This window comes from Protopterus annectens, chromosome 1.part0, assembly GCF_019279795.1.
Source record: "Protopterus annectens isolate FY-2018-M chromosome 1.part0, PAN1.0, whole genome shotgun sequence".
In the NCBI taxonomy this organism is placed as follows: Eukaryota; Metazoa; Chordata; order Ceratodontiformes; family Protopteridae; genus Protopterus; species Protopterus annectens.
In genome coordinates, this window is record NC_056725.1 from 1954081445 (window position 1) to 1954105933 (window position 24489).

Below are 24489 nucleotides of genomic sequence, written 5' to 3' on the forward strand. Positions count from 1 at the left end.
ATGAAGGTAAAACAATTCATGCCACATTACCTTGACCTGGCCAAGCCTTTTGACACAATCCCCTACTCGGGTGTAGTACAAAAGATGAATAATGTAGGAGCAAACACTTGCTGGATTGCCAACTTGCTCACAGGATGCAAGACATCAAAATAGGGGAATAGACCAGTCACCAATGGAGTCCCCCAGGGTTCGGTGCTGAGACTTTGTTTGGCATATACATTTCAAAAGTAAAAGGAAATACCAAAGGGCTTTGACCGGCTAAGTAGGAGATGACTGCAAGGTAGGAGCAGTTACTGAATCCCTAAATGACTTAACCATCATGCAGGAAGGTTTGTCCCAAATAAAAACTGGTGTCAAAATCAAGACAATGCCCTGTGAGAACTAACCCAATTATTTGGCATTTGGAAACTTCTGTGTACAGTGAACTAACTTTTGACTAACATGTGCCCAGAGTCATAAGAAAGCCTTTCTATATTGCACGGCTTATAAACTAATTGATTGTGACTAGATCTAAAGATGTTGTCCCACTCTACAAAGCTCTCATTAGGTCAATCATTTTGTATAATGCCCACTTTGGCATGTAGCTGTCCAGCCCCATGCAACAATTGGAACACCTTCAGAGATACTTCACTAAAAGGATACAAGTCCTAAACAATAGTTCCTGCATGGACCACCTCAAAGATTACTGTACTTAGAGGCGACATGTCCTGCATACAAGGCATCCTCCGTCCTAATACAAATGGACCTACTGAGCATCAGCAAGTCAAATGGCATCAGGAATACTCAATCCAGGTATCTAAACTGAATGTTGTGGAGAGATGGATATATGTCACAGAGGCTACCACTGTTTTAGACAGACTCTCCATAAAAATAAAACAAAGCTCATCCGTTCATATTCATATGCAGCTTGGATCTAAGGATGGGTAATAGAAAATGTACTCCAGGATTGCCGCTCATAGGTTCATAGGTTGGTACTAGGCTATCGTCCCTAAGGCCTATGCAAGCCTAGCCATAACAATTCCCTGGAAAATTTTTCCCACAATATTTACTTCTCTGGGCCCCTGTCTAGCAGGGCGACTGACATGATCCCCGGGGTGAATTTCCTATCTCCCATCCAATCATCAAGGTTCCTTTTGAAGAGGGCCAATGAGGCGCTCTGCTTGACATATATGGGCAGTCTATTCCAGAGTATGGGGAGTCTCTGGGTCAGGAACCTATCCTTCCAGCATGTTTTGTTCATTGTGATGATAAGGTTTAGATCCCTGGAGTGTGTGGCTCTGAGGGATTGGGATTTCTTTAAGTGGAGCATGTCCAACAGCTCAGGGTTTGACATGGCCTTGTATGTTAAGCAGAGATCCCCTCTGAGTAGACAATATGCCACAGAGTATAGCTGGAGTTTTTTTAGATGGTCAGCATATGGCATCTGCTTTAGGCCTGTGATTCTTTTAGTGAGGTATTTCTGTGGCCTTTCAAGCTGTTGCAGGTGTCTTGTGAGGTACATACCAAATGGGGCATTATACTCTATAATGGGTCTAATGAGGGGATGAGTACAGTGGGACAATGACCTCCTTTTTTCTGGATGAAAAGCCCTTAGTGATGAGGTGTGCCATGTAGAAGGATTTCCTGACTGTTGTGGCGATGTGGTTATCGAAAGTGAGACCACTGTCCACTTGTGTCCCTAAGTCCCTCATCACACTTTTGATGTTTAGTGTCCTGCCACCTATGTAGTAGTTCACGGGTACATGTTTTTTTCCAAAGGGGATAACTATACATTTCTTGGCATTAAGCTTGAGCCCATGGCTCTAGCACCAGGCATCTGTTTCTGTAAGGCACTTTTGTAGAATGTCCACATCATTTGGGGATTCAATAATGGCTCCCAGTTTGCAGTCATCGGCAAACTTTGTTAGCCAGAGTCCCTTAGTGTTGGCCTGTACTTCAGAGAAGTAGATGCCAGATAAGAGTGGTCCCAGGACTGAACCCTGAGGTACTCCACTTGTCACTTGTCTGGAACTGGATTTGGAGCCGGCTACTTTTACAGTCTGGGTTCTGTCAGTAAGCCAGTTGGCAACCCATCAAGTGACGTAGGGCTTTATGCCCAGCTTAGTAAGTTTATCTATGATTCCAGAGTGGGGGATGGTGTTGAAGGCCTTGGCGAGGTCCAGATAGGCTGTGTGGGCCACCTTACCCTCATCCACAGCTCTGGAGACTGATTTGAAGAAGTCAATCAGATTCAGGAGACAAGATTGGCCCTTCACAAACCCAAACTGGGTGGGGTCCAGTGTCTGAAGGTTGCCAATGTCTTTGTTTATAAGTTCCATGATAATGCGTTCCATGCCCTTGCAGATCAGGCTTGTCAGACTGATGGGGCGGTAGTTCCCAGGATCCAAGGCGGATCCTCCCTTCTAGAGCGGGATAACTGTAGCTGTGCGCCACTCAGTAGGCACGAAGCCTGAGGTGAGGCTATGATTAAACATGACACTTAGGTGGGGTGCCAGTTCATTTTGTAGTTCATGTAGTACACAGCCTGGCATGTCATCTGGTCCCATGGATGCTGTATTCTTAGCTTTGGAGAGTGCTGTTTCTACCTGTGTGGCTGTGATTATCAGAATTTGGCAATCTTTTGGTATTGAGATGTGCCCTTTAGGGGGTGAGAGGGGAGTGAAGTTGGCACTAAATCGATCTGCCAGGATATTGGCAATATCCTTGGGATCAGTATATTTAATGCCATTCTGTTGTAGCTCAGAGCAGATCTGAGCATTGCCATTTAGATTCTTGACATAACTGTAGAATGCCTTGTGGTTGTCTTTGGAATCTTTGGCAATTTTATTTTCGTAACTAGCTTTTGAGGATTTTATGAGGGATCTCGGCTTCTTACTGAGGCTGGTGAAGGAGTTTTTTGCATCCTGGGATTTTTGTCTTTTCTTCAACAGTTTCTTCCTTCTGTTGTATAGTTTGTTTATAGCAGGGGACCACCAGATTGGCTTCCTTTTTTCATGCGGCTCATGCCACTAATGGACATAGACAGTTCGTAAATGCTGCATCCCTTACAAGGGTCCCCTGAAATGATCTATGGTATGTTCAGTTATTCTCACTAGGTCTAATATGCAATTATCAGCCATAATAGTAAGACCAATCAGAAAATGTTATTTTAAGCACCAAAAGGGATTGGCTAAGCTTAAAATGTCCTCCAAGTGAACCTTTGTTTGTGGTAGTAAATAGTTAAAAAAAATTGCCCTTTTTAGATCACTAAGTGCCCCTTTCACCCCCCCCCCCCCCAGTCTTCAACAGCTTCCGGTTCCTATGCTCTCCAGAGCAACTTCTAAAGGATTTGGACTTTGTAATGAATCTTCTCACCTCTTTGGGCTACACAATCTGCAAAAAGAAGTCAAAATTGGTACCCACCAGGGAGATTGTATTCCTGGGAGCGAGTCTGAACACAACCGCCCAGATGGTATGCCTCCCTAGATGGATCTTTCAAATTACTTCACGGACTTGGCAAGCATGACCCAGCTCTCTGCAAGGCAATTCTTGCAAGCCCTGGAGTTCATGGCTTAATGTATTCTAATGATTCCATGTGCAAGACTGCATATGAGGAAAATACAGTGGTACCTCAAAAACCTTTGGTGTCAACACACTCAGGATTTAGACTTGATTCTTCTTCTGATTCCCTGCCTGCAGACGGAGTTCCTTTAGTGGGCAACAGCCTGTGCACAGAACACAGGCCTACCTTTCTGTCCATATCCTGCCAGTCAGACTCTCACCACGGATGCCTTGGACTACGCTTGGGGAGCACATCTAGAGGGGCACATGCATTCAGGGAACTTGGACCTATCAACAAGCTCAGCTGTACATAAATCTGAAGGAAATGATGGCAGTTCAGCAGGCTTTGATGGCTTTCAAGCATTTTCTTTCTCCTGATAAAGTCAGGACAGACAACACTATAATCATGTGGTACATCAACAAGCAAGGAGGGACTCACTCTTACCCCCTGTGCAGACAAAGCATGAGACTATCGTCCATGGCAGCTTCTTTGGGCATTCATCTGATAGCCCAGTTTATTCCAGGAAGGTTCAACACATTGGCAGACCAATTGAGCAGGCAGGTCCTGGATCCTCACAAGTGGCAACTAAACAAAACCATCTTCCATCGCATTATTCAGAGTTGGGGCACTCCTCAGGTGGATCTCTTTGCTTCTCCGACCAACCACCATCTTCCAACCTTTTGCACCAGGGATCATCACAAAAAAGCTTGGAAAGTGGATGCTCTGTCCTTCCCCTGGACATAGCTATCAATCTATGCATTCCCTCCTCTGCCTCTTCTTCCCAGAGTACTGTTAAAGATAAGGGATGAAAAACCAAGGGCCATCATCATAGCTCCAGACTGGCCCAGGCAGCATTGGTATCCACTTTTTTGCAGTCTTTCCCAGTCTCGGGCTTGGCATCTTCCCCTGATACCAAATCTCTTGGCTCAGGACGGAGGAAAGATTCTCCATCCTCACCTGCAGACTCTGCATTTGACTGCCTGGCTCATAATTTAGACCTTTCTCAACAGGTAGTTGAGGTCCTTTGTGAGGCCAGGAGGCCTAGTACTAGGAAATCTTATGCAGATAAGTGGAAAAGATTCTCCATTTGGATGCAGACTAGAGGAGAAGACCCATCTCAACCTACTCTTCCTCTAATTCTTGATTACCTGGCAGGTTTACTTAATGGTGGACTTTTCTTCTCTTCTATCAAGATTCATTCTTCAGCTGTTTCTGCTCACTGTTCCTTTGAGCAACCCATTTTCTTTCATCCCCTGATGAAGCAGTTCCTCAGGGGAGTTGGCAATTTAAAGCCTCCCAGAAGGCCACTTACTCCGGCTTGGGATCTTAATTTTGTGCTTGAGAAATTTACTCTGCTTCCTTTTGAGCCTGCTGCCTCAGAAGATTTGAAGTTTCTCTCTTGGAAAACTGCATTTTGTTTGGCCATTACTTCAGCTAGAAGAGTGTCTGAGCTGCAGGCCCTAATAGCAGTAGAGCCCTTTATCACTTTCCATGTGGATCAGGTTTCTCTTCGGACTAATCCTACTTTTATGCCTAAGGTGGTTTCTAGCCCGACTCTTAACTAGTCTATCCACCTGCCTACCTTCTTTTCTAATCTCCTTAAAATAGAGGAGAAAGGTTGCTACATTCTCTGGATGTGCATAGGCAACTTAGGTTTTAACTGGATAGGACTAAGTATTTCCGAAAGTCAGATCAGTTGTTGGTCAGTTTTGCTTCTGGAGCCCAGGGCAAACCTATTTCTAAACAAACTATTTCTAAGTGTATTGCTCATTGTATTCACTTTTGTTACTTACATCATGGCAAGGTTCCTCTTCAGGGTATTAGGACCCATTCTACGAGGGCTACCTCTACCTCAGCAGCTTTTTTTAGAAGTGTACCTACTAAGGACATCCTGAAAGCAGCTACCTGGACCTCTGTCCACACTTTCACCAAGCATTACAATCTACCCTTGTTTCCTAAGTCCAGGGCTGATTTTGCCACTGCAGTGTTGCAGGGCATTCTTACCAACCATTAATCTTTGGTGTTCCTCCCCCCTTTTTGTTTTTTTCCTGGGCTTTGGGAATCAACCCATTTGTAAGGACTGCAACAGTGAAACACGATGAACATAGTACAGTTGTGTACACTTACCATAAATGTAGATGTTTGAGTGTATTCACTGTTGCAGTCCTGGTCCCCCCACCCTTCCATCCCCCTTTTTTCCTAGGGCACAGACTGGATTTTTTCTTTACCTGGTCTTACTTTTTTGGAGGCTCCTGACAGTTATGGCAAGAAAAACTGAGGAAATGACGGTGGCTGCCTGCCTTTATAACTGACATCCTGGCATCCTGGCATCAGGCTTATTCCAGAGGCAGCCAATGTCATATACCAAGGACTTTGGTATTCTGGCTGACTGCGGGCTACCGGGAGCCGGATAACCCATTTGTAAGGACTGCAACAGTGAATACACTCGAACATCTACATTTATGGTAAGTGTACACAACTGTACTTTTCCTTCCTCATTTATGGACACTTGGTATACAAAACTAGGAATAACAGATCCACACCCATGGAGCTTTCTTATTTGTTAGGAAATGTAGTTTGTTATAAAGTCATTGTTTCAGCAGGCTTGCATTAATTATTATAGGGAAATAATTTATCTGACATCCCTGGGAATAAAATTATTTACTGCAAAGTGAGAGAAGTGTCATGGGGATTACAGAAATATTGTGTGCGACATCCTTATGAAATTAGGCAGTTCACGTGGAAGTTGTAAAGTGCTGTGGGTTACAGAAGCAGTGCTGTCTTGACTTGTGAGTACTGTCCAAGTAGATCAGGTGTGTGAAACAGCCACCACTACACTTTTATTATCCTTGCACTTGTAGTTGATTTCAAGTGCATTTCCATAAAAACCCTATGCAGTGTGAATGTTTCCTCCCTCCTTGAAGGTCACATCAAATTAAGGTAGACATTTTTTCCCAAATTTACATTATCTGGAGTCCTAGTGCAACAGCAAGGATAATTGTTTTGTCATCCATCCTACATGTCTTTGGCAAAGTTCTACACTGCCTTCAGCATAAAAGTGCCACTCATAGTGCTAATGCACTAAGATAAGATAATTTGAGAAGAGGCTATATTAAGTTAGAGAAAGACATACATTTAAGAGTCCATCTCTATTTTTTGTAGTCTTGACCTGTTGGTGACAGGAGCTGGCAGTTTGGTAGAGGCACAGTAGGAACTAAGATATGAAAGATATTAGACACAAAGCTCCTAGTTTGTGTTCTCCCTGTTGTATTAAACTAGATAACAGAAAACAAATACTGAGCAATGTGGGCCACTCTGGTGGCATAGAGGGATAAAAACCGGACTACAGCCTAGTTGACCCAAGTTAAATTAGTTGCTTGGGGAACTGATGGAAAGGCAAGGAGGATGGGTGTGTCCATCCTAGGGGGAGGAGGTGTATGCACAGGCATGCCAAGCAATTGGAGCTTCCTGGTGGTGGTTGTGAAGTCAGTCATGATGTGTTACCATTGTGGACTGGGGCAGTTTGTTGATGTCGGCTCCTTGTGTAAATGATGTGTGGTTCAGTGCCATCTACCCATTGCACCAACTCACAGATGTTGCCATGGCACTTGTAGGGCAAAGGAACCAGAGATAAGCTTAAGATAGTACCTCCCCAGCTGAAAAATAGACAGCATTTCTCCCCAGGACTCCCTCAGGGTTCTGTCTGGCATTGACCAAAAATTTGGTGTTACTACAGGGGTGGATTAGAGTGGCCAGTAAACCCAGTAAAAAATGTGGAGCACTAGGACAGCTGTCAGGATGATGATAGGAGAGAGAGAAAAAAAAGAATGCAAAAAGTATGTACCAAACAATGTGAAGCTTAGTCTTGTTTAAGCCTTGGCTCCATAAGCTTCCATATGAAAGACAGACTGGGCTTGGACTTCGCCAATGTCCAAGGCTGTACCTTTGACAACATTGGCTTTTAACCAGTGTAATGAGTGGTTGAAGTTGAATGAGGGAGTCATCACTGGATATTAGAGCTGGAGAAAAAAACATTGTAGGCATTAGCTTGTGAATCCAGCCAGCTCCAGTGGCATAAATGAATAAAGCAGGCAGCCCTCACCATACAGCTGCTGTCCCTTAGGTTCTGAGGATCACCACTGAGGAATGAATGGTCTCAAGTCTCAATTTATGATTGGCAGGCATGAGGCAAAAAGAATAAGCTTATGAATCTAAATCATTAACCACAGAAACATAAATTACCAACTGTTAACTTATCAGCATACAACTGATCAAACACCAAATGTCACAAGATTTGCAAAGATTCTAACAGTTAGTAGTTGAAGGATCATAGATTTGGTGGGGCAAAGCCTCTTTCCCTGTATCATTTGTGATGGGGTGGTGCAGGAGTCTGCCTCCTCACCCCAGCTATAAATATATTCCAACTCTTCACATAGTGTCAGAGAAAAGGAAATAATTGGTTTTGCCATAAAATTGACTATTACATTAGCAATGAGTTTTTGTAGCCTCAGAATTGGAATATGTAAATATACAAAGGATGTGTGATGGTTGCAGCCCCCCCCCTTCCCCCACACACACACATACACACATGGGTTGCAGGAGGTTGGCTTGCCACCTTTCAGTCGACAGTGTTGTAACTCATGTGATGCCGGTTTGCTAGAAGCTTATCAGGAATGCTCACATTATTTTTGTCTAGTTGTGCTTCTTTGTGTCAGTAATTTTTCATGCTTCTATGAACCAGAAATTAACAGCCATTATAAAATCTCCATTCTTTCTTTAACAGTGTGCACTGTTCTACCTTAATCGTACTGTAAAACATTTTATGTAGCACTGCATTGTGAGCACTCACTGGAAGCTGATAAAAATCATCTTTTTGTTTATTCCCCTCAGGAGTATGTGCTTGCTGTGGATATGTACCGCTCAATCATCCAGTATCAGCCGGAACAAGAACCTCAGCTTCTGAGTGGAATTGGAAGGATTTTCCTTCAGGTAAACTTAGAGTAAAAGCATCTGAGCGCTTGCTGTCTCTGATAATGACATGAAGCTGTTAAGTAGTCTTATTTAGTTGTGATTGTTTACTGGGAAAAATAACTTAAAAGTCCTGTTAATGTTGCAAAGTTGTTGAAATTGATATTCTAATTGAAGGAACTCGGTCCCTGGAAAATGAATGTGTTGACAATGATTTTGTCATTTAATTTCATTTTTTATTGTAAAGCAGTGGGCTTTGTTGAAGTATTATCATGTTTTTCTTTTCTCTTGGTTTAGTAAACTGCACAATGTATTTATGAATTAAATGCAAGCAAGAACATATTGACGGCAGAAATTTAAATAGATAAATGTCAGACTAGCACATTGCACAGATACGATTATGAGACTGTGAAAATGTGCTTGCGTAAACATCTTGAAGCAATTTCATAATATGCAGCAGTCATACATTTTTGTAGGTACATCAGCCTTGTTTCACCTATGTCTTTACTGTTTGGATGTGCTGTCTGTTCTTAACCAACAGCCAGCCTCCCTTCATTCCTCGCTGGAACTGCTTTATTGTATATTGAATTTATCCATTATTTTTAACCCTACAGTACCTTCAAGGAGAATTCTATGTTCCTTCATGACAAACAGTATGTTTTTTTATTTTTTTTTTGTTTAGAAAATGTCCATTCTTCTGTCCTCTAGATTGTACTTCATTAATCTGATATTAAGAACCCTCATTGGTGGGTCTGCAATTAGGATAGGTTTTATTCCTCTATGACTGTTATTCTGAGGAGCTCCCACAGTCAAAGGTATACATGCCATCTGCCAGAACCCACTGTGGTGTCTTATGCCATACTAGTAGGGCATGGTAGCTATCGAACCTCCTTTTCTACCCCTCACTGTTTAGTTTGCAATCCTGATGGCCACTGTGGAAAAGTTCCTACATTTGATACCTAAAGCAACTAAGTCATCAAAGTAAGCTGTTCATTTGGCATCCAGTTCACAAACCACAACTTTACTTGTATGGTCTGAATTACATTACTTAGTGTGATGGCAGAAGGAGATTGACTACTGTGCCAATTTTGCTGAGTGTAATATGCAGCCTCTGCCTTTCTCATAACTTGGGAACAGAACTCCTTTTAGCTAGAATCCGACACAAAATTAGTTTGCTTTTAAAGAAATTGCATTAGGTTGAACCCCTTCCATTAAACCTGTTTAAATATGCTGCCCTAGATTAAGTTGGAGGGGGCAACCCCCTTATATAGGGGCTTCAGCCTAGAGCCTTGGTAACTAATATAACCTTAGCTTAAAATTCACACATCCTCCTGGATAAGTTAAAACATTATAGATTTGAGCTTATTCAGTGGAATGGATTTGAACAATTAGGATTCATTTAAAAGTGAACTAAAGCCTTCAGCTCTAACATGCCTCCTTGAAGGCACTGTGAATTCAAAACTTACAACCCACTCAGGTAGTCTTTTCCAAGGGTCCACAACTTAGTTGTATCCTCATATTAGATCTCCACTTTATCTCCTAGTGTCTGATGTGTACAAGTTCAGCAGTTCAGATGCTGTCATACCCATTTCCTTTCATCCTCTAAAGACCGTCATGATTTTCCTCTGGACTTCTTTCTAGTTTTCACCTTCTTTTCTTTCTGAAGTCCCCAGAATACCAGACAGTAGTCCAGTTGTGATCTCACAGATATTTGACAGAGTGGAAGAATAACCTTCTTGTCCATGGAATTTATGGCCTGCAGAATACAGCTCAACATGTTGTTGATATTTTTACTGCCCTACATGGTCTAAGGCTGATGTGTTTTTCACTTATGGGTCCGTTTTAGCTGAAGGCTCTTCTAATTTAGTATCTCCTTACTTGTGTGTAACCTTTGGACTGATGTGTTAAAATTGTAGAACATTCAACTTGTCTGTACTGAACCTCATTTGCTACCTCTCTTGCCCACATGTAGAGAATTTCTAAGGTTCCTTGCTACTCTCTTTATACTGTTCAGGACTGTGGCCTTGTTGTTCTATCATCTGCAGATATGTTCAGTGTGTTATTCACCCCCAAAAAACAAAAGAACCACTGAAAGGCACAGGAAATAACACAACGGAATTGGCGTAACCCTTCCTTATTCACCACTTTTGTCAATAAGACTTCTTCAGAAACAATATCATCCCTAAAAACACAGAGCTATATATACAGTTAAACCACCCAATAGAAAATAAGAACCTGTAATCAAACATCACCCTAATCATGAAAACTTAATATATATATATATATATATATATATATATATATATATATATATATCCTTGTATTCAGTGTTGCAGTATTCTTTACATATAGGTAGTATTCCACCCTATGACCTGACGTCCAGCCAGTATACAAAACCTTTCAGCCACTGTGACATAACCCATCTGCTTTGACAACGTCAGCCATAAAAGGACATCTGCACGTACCATCCTCACAACTTTTCTCCCCATTCAGGAAGTTGACTCCTGTGTACGGTCTGCAATCGAATTTCGTGTGTGTCACTACCAGCTTCAGATAAGTGCCCCACTGGGGATTTATTTTCTTGCTACTGTCGTTTGTTTTTGGTCATGTCATCCAGGAAGGGCAAGTGTAGGTATGTAATGCAGATTCCACATAACAATAGCCATGACCTCTGTCTTTTCTGTTTAGGGCCTAGTCACAACTACAGATCTTGTCCCATCTGTCAGGCCTTTGTGCCTAAGACTTTGCGTAACTAGCTTTCATCTCTTAATCTATATCTTGAGAATCAGCAGCTTAAACGTCTGGCTAAAGACATTGTGGAAGGTTCCGGGGGTCCTTCGGCCGAGACAAGTTTGAAGAGGAAAGTGAGTAAGCAGAAACCTGAATCCTCTTCCACTGTGCCTTCTACCTCAGATGTACCCCTTGAAGTGGGTGATGACCCGATGGTACGGTCGGAGGTTGGGTCTGCTTCTTTGGCAGGTACCTCTGTGGAAGCTATCAAGGGCAAGGATCCCATCATGTCCAAGGCTATGCAGACGTCTGTTTTGGGCGATATGGGGGAACCATAGCATGTTTTGTTGGATGACTCCAGCAACATCACTGCTGCGACTAGGAATCCTTCTCTAACTACGTCAGCCGTTAGGCCTATGTCGGGTTCCTCTTCCTTGTCACCTTTCACAGAAAGACACTTGAAGAAGAAACAAAAGACAACATCCCAACCTCCCTTCTCAGATTGGGATGCCTTTTTCCAGGGTATGATTAAGGCCTTGATGCCTATTTCCTCTCTTTCTCAGTCTTCTTTCACTTCTCCACTTCAGGCTGCTGGGTCTCAGGTGCTTAACTCTGATTCTGAGGACTCTTCCTCTTATGATGACTCCCTGGTATATTCCATCTAAATTACTTCACCTCTGGAATATGCATCCCTTCAGGAGGAATCCAACAGAGGGGATTCCCCTCAAGAAGAAATTTCCTTTGGAGTGACTATTAATAAAATGAGGGATTTCTTCAAATGGGATTGTTGATTTCTGAAGCACAGAAAAGATATTATGACCTCCTTCAGATGGAGGTTCCCTCTCCTTCTGCAGTTCCTCCAGTCCTTCCAGCTTTCCTAGACATGTTTGCTTCCTCCTGTAAAGCTCCAGACTCTCAGGCCCCTGCTCCCAAGAGGCCTGACAGGTTTTACGTACCAGATGACTGAAAATTTCTATATAAGTGGCTCTCTGTAGATCCAGCTGTGGTCTCCATAGCTTGAGATAAGTCTTCCTGGATGTTCTTCATCTCACATTGCTGCAGTCCTTACACTTGGGTAGTCCGCTGTCCTCGGTCGGCCCGAATATCAAAGGCGCATTTGACTGACACCAGGACGCCAGGGTACAAATGCGCATGACCGACGTCATATCCTCAGTCTTTTTTGCCGCATGGTCCGATGCAGAAGCAGCGTTGCAAGTGCCGGTTGGTATTCTGAAATTGTTCGATTTCGGAGTTTCAGACCCAGTCAGTTTTGTAAAGCTTGCTAGTCAAAGTTGGCTAAGTACCTGCTAGGAATATTTTGGTTTTTACTTGCCTCAGTGGTTTACCGGATGTCAGAAAAAGTGAATAATTGTATTTCTTGTGGGAAACAGATACACAAATACTTTGTGTATTCCTTGTTTAGGGCCTGAGCACGACGTTGTTGGGTGTCGCTCTTGTGCTAGATTCAATAAAAATTATTAAGAGAAGATTAGATTGTGCCAGGTTAGTCTTCGGGAAGCGTTGCAAATAAAATGCCGTCGGATGCTCCGGCCCGCTCTTCAAGAAGCGCAAGGACAAAGCAGTTAAACCTAGGCTAGAGGAACCGTCAGTACCAGACGCCGGTTCTTTAGAGGTGTCGGTGGAGCCGGTGGTTCCACCGGAGGTTTCTTTGGGATCCCAGGGAGAGACTCTGTTATTGCAGGATGTGGCCTCTCAGGAGGCAGGCCAGGCTGATGGGGCTTCTCAGGTTACTATACTCCCCTCCCTGCCTAGGGTGGTTAGGCCCTCTCCTTCTGTTTCCAAGGCTTCTCCCAGGGGCAGGCCAGGTTTAGCTTCAGTTGGTGTTACCCCTAGCTCTTCAGGAACTGTGCCCAAGAAGCATATGCTTAAATTGGCAGAAGATTTGATTACTTTGATTAGGGGTTCTATGCCCCCTCCTGATAAGAGACCTAGGGTGGAGCCTGAGCTAGGGAGTTTTGAGCAGGCTTCAGATATTTCAGAGTCTTCGGCTGAAGACTTGCAGGAGTACTCTCCTTATTCTGATGTGGATGATTCTACTCCTTCTGCTTCTCCTCCTGAGGATTTTTCTTTTTCAGAAACTCTTCATTTCATGAGGGAGCATTTTAAGTGGGAAGGTCAGGACTTCTCTGATTCCAGGAAAAGGCTTAGGGAATTTTTGATGTGAGAGTGTTCAATCTCGCCTTTGTTCTTACACATGGGTTCGGAGCCGATCCTCGGCTCCGTCGCCGACTGCAAGCTCTGCATCGAGAAGAAGCTCGAGGACATCTAATACCCACAATCCCCCTCTGCCTTTACCTCAGATCTAGTTTGCCGCTGCTGCATACGCATCGCTGGAGGCTAGCTCGAGGCTTTTACAGATAAGATTTTAACTATTTTGGTTAAAATTTCAAAGAACTTCTTTAAGAACTATAGTTATTGATAGTTAGTGTACGGTGTGTGAGTAGAGCAGAATTCTCGGTACCATTAGATTAGTTTAACTTAGTTTAACTAACTGGTATAGAGTTTTTCGGGGCCTACCACCCCTACTTGAATTGACAATCGGACTTACAAAATACGGATTTGACTTTTGTTACCTGGATTGACTGTTACTGGACTGGACTGTTTTCTTTCTTTTCATTATGTCTGAGAAAATGAAATCTGGCTTCAAACGTTGTCAGTGTGGCCAAAAGATGTCGGTCACAGACAACCACAGTTCCTGTGTCTACTGTCTTGGCCCTCTCCACTTACAAGAGGACTGTTCTATTTGTCACTCTTTTAGTGGGAGGGTCATGACAGATAGGCGAGGAAACTGATGGATAGAGGATTGTTGAAACCCTCTTTCCAGGAGGCTCTGGATGCTTCAGACCAGGCATCCAAGTCCTCGAAGGTCGAAGACGCCGGAGCCCAAGTCATCGGCTCCGAGCTCTTCGGTCTAGTTAGATCACCGGTTCCACAGACTTCGGCCGAGTGTTCAACTGTTGGCAGTTTCGAGCCTCGAGTCTTGGAACCGTGACAGAGCTCCCTCCACCGACTCTGTTGAGGTCGGCTCCGTCTTCGATCCTTCGACTCGCTCTTCCAGGCCCCTTTCCGACACCGATGTGGACCGTGTGGTGCAGAAATTGATGGAGCATACGGCCCTATCCAAGCTTATCTCGGTCTCCTCTCAGTTGATGTCGAGACTTGAAGGCCTGCCACTATCTCCATCTGTTCCTCCTCCGAGACCTGTCCAGTCTTCGGAGCCGGAAGAAGCTGAACTGATGATTGTGAAGCCCTCGGTGCCAGAACCGCCTTTTTCTCGGTCGGCATTGCTCACCTCGACTCCATCCGATCCGGTACTGGAGTCTCGGGCCTAGGATCCATCCTTGGTTCCGGGACCGAGTCGGACCGATGTTTCGTTCCGACGCCTCTCGGGCCTCGCACGGATCGACTCGGTTCCGCCTCGGGTCGGTGCCTTCGGTTCCTGTTTCGGGATTCTTCCCATTTCTTCGAACCGGGAGATACCTCGACTGGGACCCGGGGCCTTCGACCATGAGGAAGGTGTTGTCTACCCAGACAACCACATCAGCAGGTACAGCTTCTCCCCACAAAGGACCGTTATCCTCCTCTGCACCCACGGCCACGCCCAAGCCGGGCACCAGTGTCTCAGCCACCCCTGGAGGGTGCCCCTCTTCCTCGGAGGCTTCTTCGGATGCTCCCCACGAAGAAGTCCCTAGGAAAAGACTGTGTAAGAGGAGACACTTGGATTCTCAACAAGAATCCTTAACATCTGATACTGACTTAGATGAGTCAGAAGGGTCCCCTAAGTCACCTTCAGAGGATGTCTCTTTTTCTGACATCTTGGAGATCCTAAAACAGAGAGGTGACTGGCAAGCCCTCCCCCCTTCTGAGGATGAGTCAGTTTTGCTGAAGGCATTTGGTGCTCGCCTTCCTCCTCCTGGGTCACTCCGCCTTTGATGAGTTAATGGAATTAATTGCTCAAGGGTGGAGACTCCTGACACGGTGGAACCAGTCCCTAGGAAGCCAAATAAGTACATTACAGCACCACAGGACAAGGCTTACCTCACCAAAGGAGTTCCAGTAGACGCCATGGTGGTGGCAGCGGCCACGAAAAAGGAGATGTCGGAATCTTCCTCATCTGTCCATCCGCCTAACAAAGATTCTAGGACCATGGACAGATACGGGAAGCGCATTTTCAGTTCAGCGGCTTTCTCTATGTGTTCCCTGAACTATTTGACTCATTTTACACGTTTACAGAGGGATCTAGTCAAAGAGTTGGGAGATACCCTCCAGGGTACTACAGATGCTGCTGTTTCAGAGAGAGTCACAGCGCATCTCAACACCCTTACGTCCATTGTAAACTCGTCCATGAGGCTGATATCCTATGCAGCCGAAGGATCGAGTAGGGCAGCGGCTTCAGCGATTGCTCTTCGTAGGCAATCCTGGATGCGCTTATGTTTGTTTATGAAGCCTTCAAGTCTTCCTTTACTAACGCCCATTTGACGGAGCCACACTTTTGGCCCTAAAGTAAAGGAGACCCTTACCCGGTGTGAACAGGAGGGAAAGACTCTGTCTGCTGTCGGAGTCCGTTTTCCCCCTTCCAGACCGTACCCAAAGGGCAACGTAGGGAAAATGTGGTTTCGAAACCCCAAGGATCTTTCCCAAACACACAGGGTGATGCCCTCTAGAGGCAGAGGGGGCAGAGGTGGAAGACGCCGCCTGGCGGCAGAGGGGTCCGCAAAACCAAGGTGACAGGGATAACCTCCTGGCAAACCTTTTCAGCACTCCTGAGAGGAGGCCCGACTGTCCTGCTCTGGAGGCAGTCGGGGTCGCTAGCTTTATACCCTCAGGCCTGGCAAAACCTCTCTTCAGACAATTGGGTAAAAGCATTGTTACCAGAGGTTACAAAATCCCATTTCTATCCACACCCATTCCAAAGAGAAACTCCCAGATGTACCACCCCATCTGCGAGACCCAGCAGCTACAGAAATTTCAAAGCTGCTAGAAAAAAGAGTCATCCAACCAGTCCCAGCGGACCAAATAGGATTCGAACTTACTCAAGGTTCTTTTAGTTCCAAAGAAAACAGGGGACTGGAGGCCGATTCTGGACCTAAGCCATCTCAACACCTTTGTCAAGAAGGAAAAGTTCGAATGTTCACGCTTCAATCGATCCTTCCATTCTTACGGAAGGACGACTGGATGTGCTCGATAGATCTGAAGGACGATACTACCACATCAAAATGGCCAGGGCGTCCAGGGATCATTTGCCCGGCTGGGAGCCAGTCACTATCAGTTTCGAGCCCTGCCCTTTGGTCTGACTACAGCCCCGGGTCTTCACCAAATGCATGGCAGTGGTAGCGTCTCATCTGAGGCCTAGGATTCCAGGTGTTTCCGTATCTGGACGACTGGCTCCTGTCTGCCACCACCAGGCCAACTGATACAAGCCAGGGATTACACCCTACAACTTTGTATACACCTTGGCATTTCAGTAAATTTCGAAAAATCGTTGCTACAGCCATCACAGCATATCTTATTCATAGGAGCGAATTAGATACGCCACTTAGTTCTAAAACTTCCTACAGAAAGAATAGTAGCACTTCAATTCAACATTTCTTCTACTGTCGTCCAGAAAGTCTCCGCAAAATTGTTCTGAAAGTTTTGGGTCTCATGGCAGCTTCTCTCATTGCGATACCATTGGGAAGACTGCACATGAGAGTGCTACAATGGCTTCTGTTTGCACAATGGTCATTCCAACAACTTCCACTGACTCACAAATTTTGATAACGAAACATGCAAATCACACCTAATGTGGTGGTTACAGACTTGCAACCTATCCAGCGGAAGACCATTTGTGCTACCGCTTTTGCTGCGCACTGCCATTTATAACCACGGACGCTTCCCTGATAGGGTGGGGGCATCTTTCAGGGACAGACAGTCCAAGGCTTAATGGACCAATCTGGAGTACAATCTGCACATCAATGTTCTGGAGTTGAGGGCAGTGTTTTTGGCGTTGCAACACTTTGCTCCCCTTCTTCCTCCAGGGACCATTGCAGTTCAGACAGACAACATGTCCGTAGTCTGGTACATAAACAAGCAAGGGGAACCAGGTCTTACCAACTATGCAGAGAGGCCATGAGAATTTGGCAATGGGCAGAGTCCACCGGTCGCTTTCTGATCGCAACGCACATCCCGGGTCATCCAACGCCATAGCCGACAGGCTGAGCAGGCAATACTATTGCCTCACGAGTGGTCCCTCAAACAGTCAGTTGCAAGAAGGATTTTTGCAAATGGGGCCAGCCTACCTGCGATCTGTTTGCCTCCAATGAACGCCAAATGCAGGAGCTACTTTGCCCTATTACCCTCCAGGGAAGTCCCCAGGGACGCTGGTGCACGATTGGCCCCGGTCTCCTATATGCTTTTCCTCCATTTCCCTGATTGCAAAGTTTCTACAGAAAGCCAACAACCTTCAGAGGACTATTATTCTCATTGCCCGCTCTGGCCTCGTCAAATTTGGTTCCCTTTCTATTGCATCACCGCATTCGGGGACCTTGGATGCTGGACCCAGAGCCAGATCTACTGACTCACTGCCAGGAGTTCCTCACCCATCTCTAGAATCTCTCCATCTAGCAGCTTGGCTGCTCCGCCTTTTAGCCAGGTCGGTTCCTTACATCGCGGTTCAAGATATTTTAGTAGCTTCTCATAAAGTTTCCACTACAAAGACTTACACCAGTAAGTGGAAACGTTTGTTTTTGGAGTCACATCATTTGGACCCTGTTACAGCTCCTAAACAAGGTTTTAGAGTTCTTGACTGAACTATTTCATGAAGGAGCTTCCCCGCTACTTTAAGAGTACAGTTAGCTGCCATTTCTAACTATCATGTAGAGGAATGTGGTGCCTATTATGGCTCACAGACTTTGTAAAGCCTTTTTAAAAGGTTCTTTTCATATCAGACCACCAGTCAGAAGTCCGACATCACCGTGGAATTTAAATCTGTTGCTCTCTAAATTGATGTTGCCACCCTTTGAACCAGCCTCAAGTTGCACATTGAAATTTTTATCATGGAAAACTTTATTTCTAGTGGCCATTACATCTGCTAGACGAGTGTCTGAGCTTCAGGCCCTTTCTGTCAAACATCCTTATTTAATATTTCATTCTGACAGAGTATCCCTACGCACTAATCCATCCTTTCTCCCCAAAGTTTGTTCTTCTAGTAATATTAATCAGTCCATCGAATTACCCACCTTCTTTAAGAACCACTCTAATAAATTGGAGTATATGTTGCACAAACTGGACGTCCATAGACAACTCAGATTTTATTTGGATAGAACAAAAGACCACAGGAAATCTGATCAACTATTTGTAGCTTTTGCTGACAGCAGAAAGGGTCTTGCAGTTACGAAACGAACTCTTTCTAAATGGCTAACTGACTGTATCACATATGTTTATGAAGCCTCTGACCAAACATTATCAGCAAAACCCAAAGGACATTCCACCAGATCAGTTTCTACATCTTTGGCTCACGCAGCTCGCTTACCACTAGACACTATTTCAGCGGCTGCTACTTGGGCTAAACCACATACATTTATATCTCATTACAAAGTGGACAGGGTTTCTAGGATAGGGCAACCTTTGGTTCCACTGTGCTCAAGAACGTTCTCCTTGAGTTCCTCAGGATTATGGAGCTAGGACGCTACCCATGTAAGAACAAAGGCAGATTGAACACTCTCACATAAAGAAGTTATGTCCTTACCATAACGCTCCATGTGGAGTGTTCATCTCACTTGTTACACTCCCACCCTTCCCACCCTTAGGAAGAACGCTCGATTTGGTGTCTGGTCTGGAGTATTCTCCTTCTGCTGTTGCAGTATTAGTGTTACTATCATACCCTTGGTATGTGTGTATATATGTACTTTTATGTATATAGTTTGGCATGTGTGCGTGCTTTATGTCTGGTTTGCTTGCAAACTAGATCTGAGGTAAAGGCAGAGGGGGATTGTGGGTATTAGATGTCCTCGAGCTTCTTCTCGATGCAGAGCTTGCAGTCGGCACGGAGCCGAGGATCGGCTCCGAACCCATGTGTAATAACCAAGGTGAGATGAACACTCCACATGGAACGTTATGGTAAGGACATAACTTCTTTTTTTTACCCCAGCATAGGCCTTTGGCTATACCTCCTGTTTTGGATGTAGTGGAAGATGTTTTTACAGAGGCTTCTCTTAATCCTGATTCTTTGCCTCCTGCTCCTGTTAAACCGGATAGGTATTACAGGGTGCCTGAAGCTCATAAGTATCTTTTTAAGAGTCCTAGGGCAGACCCAGAAACTGTTAGCCAGGGGCCTAAAGGTGTTAAGGCTTCTGTTGTGAAGAATCCGGTTCCTGCAGACAGAGGCCAGGGCCTTGGATAGATGGGGAAAGAAAGTTTATACTTCTTCCACTCTTGCTATGAGGGCTTTGAATTGCCAGTTTCACATGTTGAAATACCAAAACTATCTCCTTTCACAATTGAAGTCTAAGGTTGATGCTCTGGCAGAAGGTATTGATTGTAAAGAGTTGCAAGATTTAGTACATGTTTCTGAACAGGTGGGTAAGCATTCTTGCAATGTGGTTTTGATGCTGTACAGGCCCCGCCTAGGGTGGCTGCCACTGGGTCAGTTCTTCGCAGGCACGCCTGGCTGAGGGATCAAAATTTATCTGAACATGTTAAAACAAGGATTTTAGATGCTCCTTTACAATCTGACGTGTTGTTTGGTCCTCCTGTTGAGGCAGTTTTAAAGAAAATGGAAGACAAGGCTAAGTCTATGCAGACTGTTAAAGATTTTTGCAGGTCCAGCCTCCAAAGTTTAGTAGAAATTGGCCTACTAAGGGGTGGACGATCCTTCTTATGATTCCCAGTCTAGGGGTAGATCTAGACGTGGTAGGGTAGAGCTCAGGGCTCTTTCAGGCCTAGAACAGGGAGTTCTCCTGCACAGTCTTCGGTGAGGGCAGGGGTCATTCCTTCGTAAACAGACCCAATGACCTACCTTTTCAGCTGCCAGAGCCTTCTGCCTGGCAGCACCTTTGGGAGGAAGGTTGGCACTTTTCAAAGAAAATTGGAGTTTAATTACCCAAGACAGATGGGTATTGGATATCATACACCACGGTTACAGGTTTTATTTCCATACCTTGCCTCCTTTCAAAGGCATGCCAGACGTTCCTCCTCAACAAAGAATAGAGGCTCACAAGCAAGTTTCTCTGTTACTCCAAATAGGGGCCATACAGCCGGTCCCTATGCCAGAAGTGGGCCTAGGATTTTATTCTCGCCTGTTCCTAGTACCAAAGAAGGGGAACACGTGGAGACCAATTTTGGATTTATCTACCCTCAACACTTATCTGGACATTCCCAAGTTCAAAATGTTGACGTTACAGCAGCTTTTACCTCTGCTGGGCAAAGATCATTGGATGGTAACTTTGGATCTCAAGGAGGCTTACCTTCATGTTCCTATCAGACTAAGTTGCAGGAAGTATCTGCTGAGCTGGGACTTCTCACTATCAGTTCTCTGCATTGCCCTTTGGCTTATCTACTGCCCAGAGTGTTCACGAAAGTTCTGGCTCCAGTGATAGCTTTCTTCAGGCTAAAAGGAATACAGATCTATCCTTATTTGGACGACTGCCTGATTCTGGCTCAAGGAAGGGAAGAGCTTCTTCATCATTTGGAATATGTGATAGCAGTGCTAAGATGCCTGGGGTATTCTGTGAACGAAATAAAGTCCAGTCTAGTACCCTCTCAGGACATGTGCTTTCTGGGTGTGAGACTGAATACAGCATCCCAGATGGCCTTCTTAACCCCGGACAAACAAAAGAGTCTATCCCTTTACTTCCATCAGCTATCTCATCAGTCCGGGCTGACTGCAAGGACAGTCCTTCAAGCCTTAGGGTTCATGGCATCTTGTATTCTGGTGCTTCCCAATGCCAAACTGCATATGAGGAAGCTGCAATGGTATCTCAAAATGTATGGACACAGCACTGCCAGGATCTAGACACTGTCATTCAAATAATACCTTGCATTCAAAAGGAATTTTTGTGGTGGGCTCAGGAATGTCACCTAAACAAGGGACTCTCTGTGACCCGCCAGAGGCAGTCAGATTTTAACGACAGATGCCTCAGACAAAGCTTGGGGAGCCCATCTAAATGGAAAGTGGATACAAGACAAGTGGCCTGCCAGACTACAACATCTACATATCAACCTGAAGGAGATGTTAGCAGTCCAATTTGCATTAATAGCTTTCAAGGATTTACTTCTTCGAGGGCAGGTGTTGATTCTAACAGACAACACAACTGTCATGTGGTACATCAACAAGCAAGGGGAACGATTCTTATCCTCTATGCAGGCAAGCAATGATTTTGTGGGAGACTGCTCTCAGTTTACAGCTCAATCTTCAGGCAAGGTTTCTGCCAGGAGCACAGAACTCCTTAGCAGATGTGTTGAGCAGACTAATTATGGATCCCCACGAGTGGAAATTGGATCCTCATGTATTTCAGAAATTGACAGTGTCATGGGGAACTCCAGACATAGATCTGTTCGCTTCTCCACTAAACCATCAGCTGCCAAAGTTTTGCACAAAAGGTTTCATCCCACAGCTTGGAAAGTGGATGCTCTTTCTTTCAATTGGAGCAATCTTCATGTGTATGCCTTTCCACCTCTGCCTCTCCTCCCAAAGGTACTTCTAAAGGTCAGACAGGACAAGCCAAGGATGATTTTAATAGCTCCAGATTGGCCTCGACAGCACTGGTACCCATTACTGAGAACTCTCGCACGGAAGCTTCCATGGCCTTTGCCTTCGATTCCACACCTGTTGTCACAGGAGGACAGCCATTTGCTGAATGTCAAACTTCACTCTCTTCACCTAACAGCCTGGCATATTCTGTTTTGAACCATAGAGGGTCTCAACTTCCACAACAAGTTTTGAATGTGATTTTGGAAGCTAGAAGGCCTAGTACAAGGAAAGTGTACGCAGATAAATGGAAGAGATTTTTATTTTGGAGTGCAGCAAAGAATTTGATGTTTCTGAGCCTAATTTGAGTGTGGCTCTTCAATATCTTACTGAGTTACTGGACAAAGGTTTGTCTTTCTCTTCTATTAAGGTTCATGCTGCAGCAATTTCGCTCACTATGATTGTGACCCACCATTGTTTTCTCATCCTTTGTTCAAGCAATTTCTTAGAGGGGCAAAGAATATAAGACCCCACAAGAGCTCCTACTCCTGCTTGGGATCTCAATTTTGTGTTGGAGAAACTCACTCTACAACCTTTTGAGCCTGCAGCTACTTCTGAGTTGAAATATTTATCATGGAAGACTGCTTTTTGTTGGCAATTACCTCTGCAAGAAGGGTTTCTGAATTGCAGGCCCTTATGGCGGTTGAGCCTTTCTTAATTTTCCATAAGGATAGGATATCTTTACGTACTAATCCTTCCTTTATGCCTAAAGTGGTTTCTAGTGTGGCTTTAAACCAAACTATTCATTTGCCTACTTTTTATGCAAATCCCCAAAATAAAGGGGAAAAGATTTTGCACACTTTAGATGTACACAGGCAGTTGCGATATTATTTGGACAGAACTAAAGGGTTCAGGCAGTCTCAGCAGTTATTTGTTTCTTTTGCTTTGAGTTCTCAGGGCAAGCCTGTGTCAAAACAAACTATTTCTAAGTGGATTGGGTTTTGCATTGCTTTCTGTTATTCCCATCATGGCAAGGAGATTCCAGCCGGGATTAGGCCTCATTCCACTAGAGCTACTGCCACTTGACAGCTTTTTGAGGGGGGTGGCAACCAAGGATATTTTGGAGGCAGCTACTTGGAGTTCAGTGCATACTTTCTCTAGGCATTATCACCTGCCACTTTACTCTAAATCCAGGGCTGGTTTTGCCACTGCTGTTTTGCAGGGCATTTTGGCAGCTCCTGCTTCCTTATAGTTTGGCCATCCTCCCCTCTGCTTTGGGATTCTACCAGGACTGCAGCAATGTGAGATGAAGAACATAGTACAGTTTTGTACCTACCATAAATGTAGATGTTCTAAGATCCACATTGCTGCAGTCCAATTACCCTCCCTCCTTCCCTCTGTAGTTAGAGGTGGTTGTGTGGGTTGAGTGGTACATATTGTGTATATAGTGTATATTTTGTACATATATTTAGGGCAAGGGTGCTTGGATGTTTGTTTGCTGTCTTTTGGTTTTGACCTTTATTTTTAGGGTCTTCTGACATCTGGGGCAAGAAAAGACTGAGGATATGACGTCAGTCATGCGCATTTGTACCCTGACGTCCTGATGTCAGTCAAATGCTTGACCGACGTCAGCCTTATACTTTGATATTCGGGCCGACCGAGGACAGCGGACTACCCAAGTGTAAGGACTGCAGCAATGTGGATCTTCGAACATCTACATTTATGGTAGGTACAAAACTGTACTTTTATCTGCTTCTGACCAGCTTCTTCCATCTGATAGAGAGCAAGATACTTGAGAGACTGGATAAAAAGTTATATACTTCTTCCACTTTAACTATCAAAGCTATTAACTACCAGACTCACATGTCTAGGCACTCCTTAGCTTTGCTTTCTCAAGCTTCACAGACCTTGTCTTCTTTACCAGATTCTGAGATTAAAACACAGGACCTGTCACTTTTGGCTGCATCCTCTCAAGTAGCTAGACATTCCATTAAGTACAGCTATGATGCTGTTCAGACATCATCTAGAGCCGTTTGCCTCTGTGCTTAAGAGGTATTCATGGCTGAGACGTCAGTCATTACCAGGTGATATTAAGGCAAATTTACTAGATACTCCTGTGAACAAATCTGCCCTTTTTGGCTCTGCAGCTGCAGACTTGCTTAAGGCTCTGCAAGAAAAAGGGAAGGAGCTTCAAGATTTCAAGTATGTTTGTTTCTCCTGTCCCTAAATTTCATAGAAGCTTCCCTATCGAGACCTCTTTTGTTAGGAGACCTGCTAGTTCCTCCTCTGCTTCCTCCTCTGCTCCTAGGTCTAAGAAGTCTACTAGAAGACCCCCTCTGTCAAAAATGTCTTCAGTCCCTTCTCAGCAATCCTTTCAGGCCAGACAGTTCTCTGTGGCAACCAACTTTCCCTTCCAAGTCATACACCTCTTTCTCTTTCTTTTCCAGCCTGGACAAGGATCACTCAAGATGCCTGGGTCCTATCCATTATCCTAAAAGGCTATTTTATGACTTGGAAGAATCTCCCTCCTTTCATGGGAATTCCACAGCCCCCCCCTCCAGTC

General features: G+C 44.6%; 1 protein-coding gene across 1 annotated transcript in view; it reads left to right on the top strand.

The window, feature by feature from the left end:
- Window positions 1-24489, top strand: part of TRAPPC12 (trafficking protein particle complex subunit 12) — a 791394-nt gene that overhangs the window by 561517 nt on the left and 205388 nt on the right. Inside the window, exon 13 of the mRNA XM_044070401.1 lies at window positions 8432-8530. Coding sequence (XP_043926336.1) covers window positions 8432-8530 — 99 coding nt within the window. The remainder of the gene's footprint in view (window positions 1-8431; window positions 8531-24489) is intronic.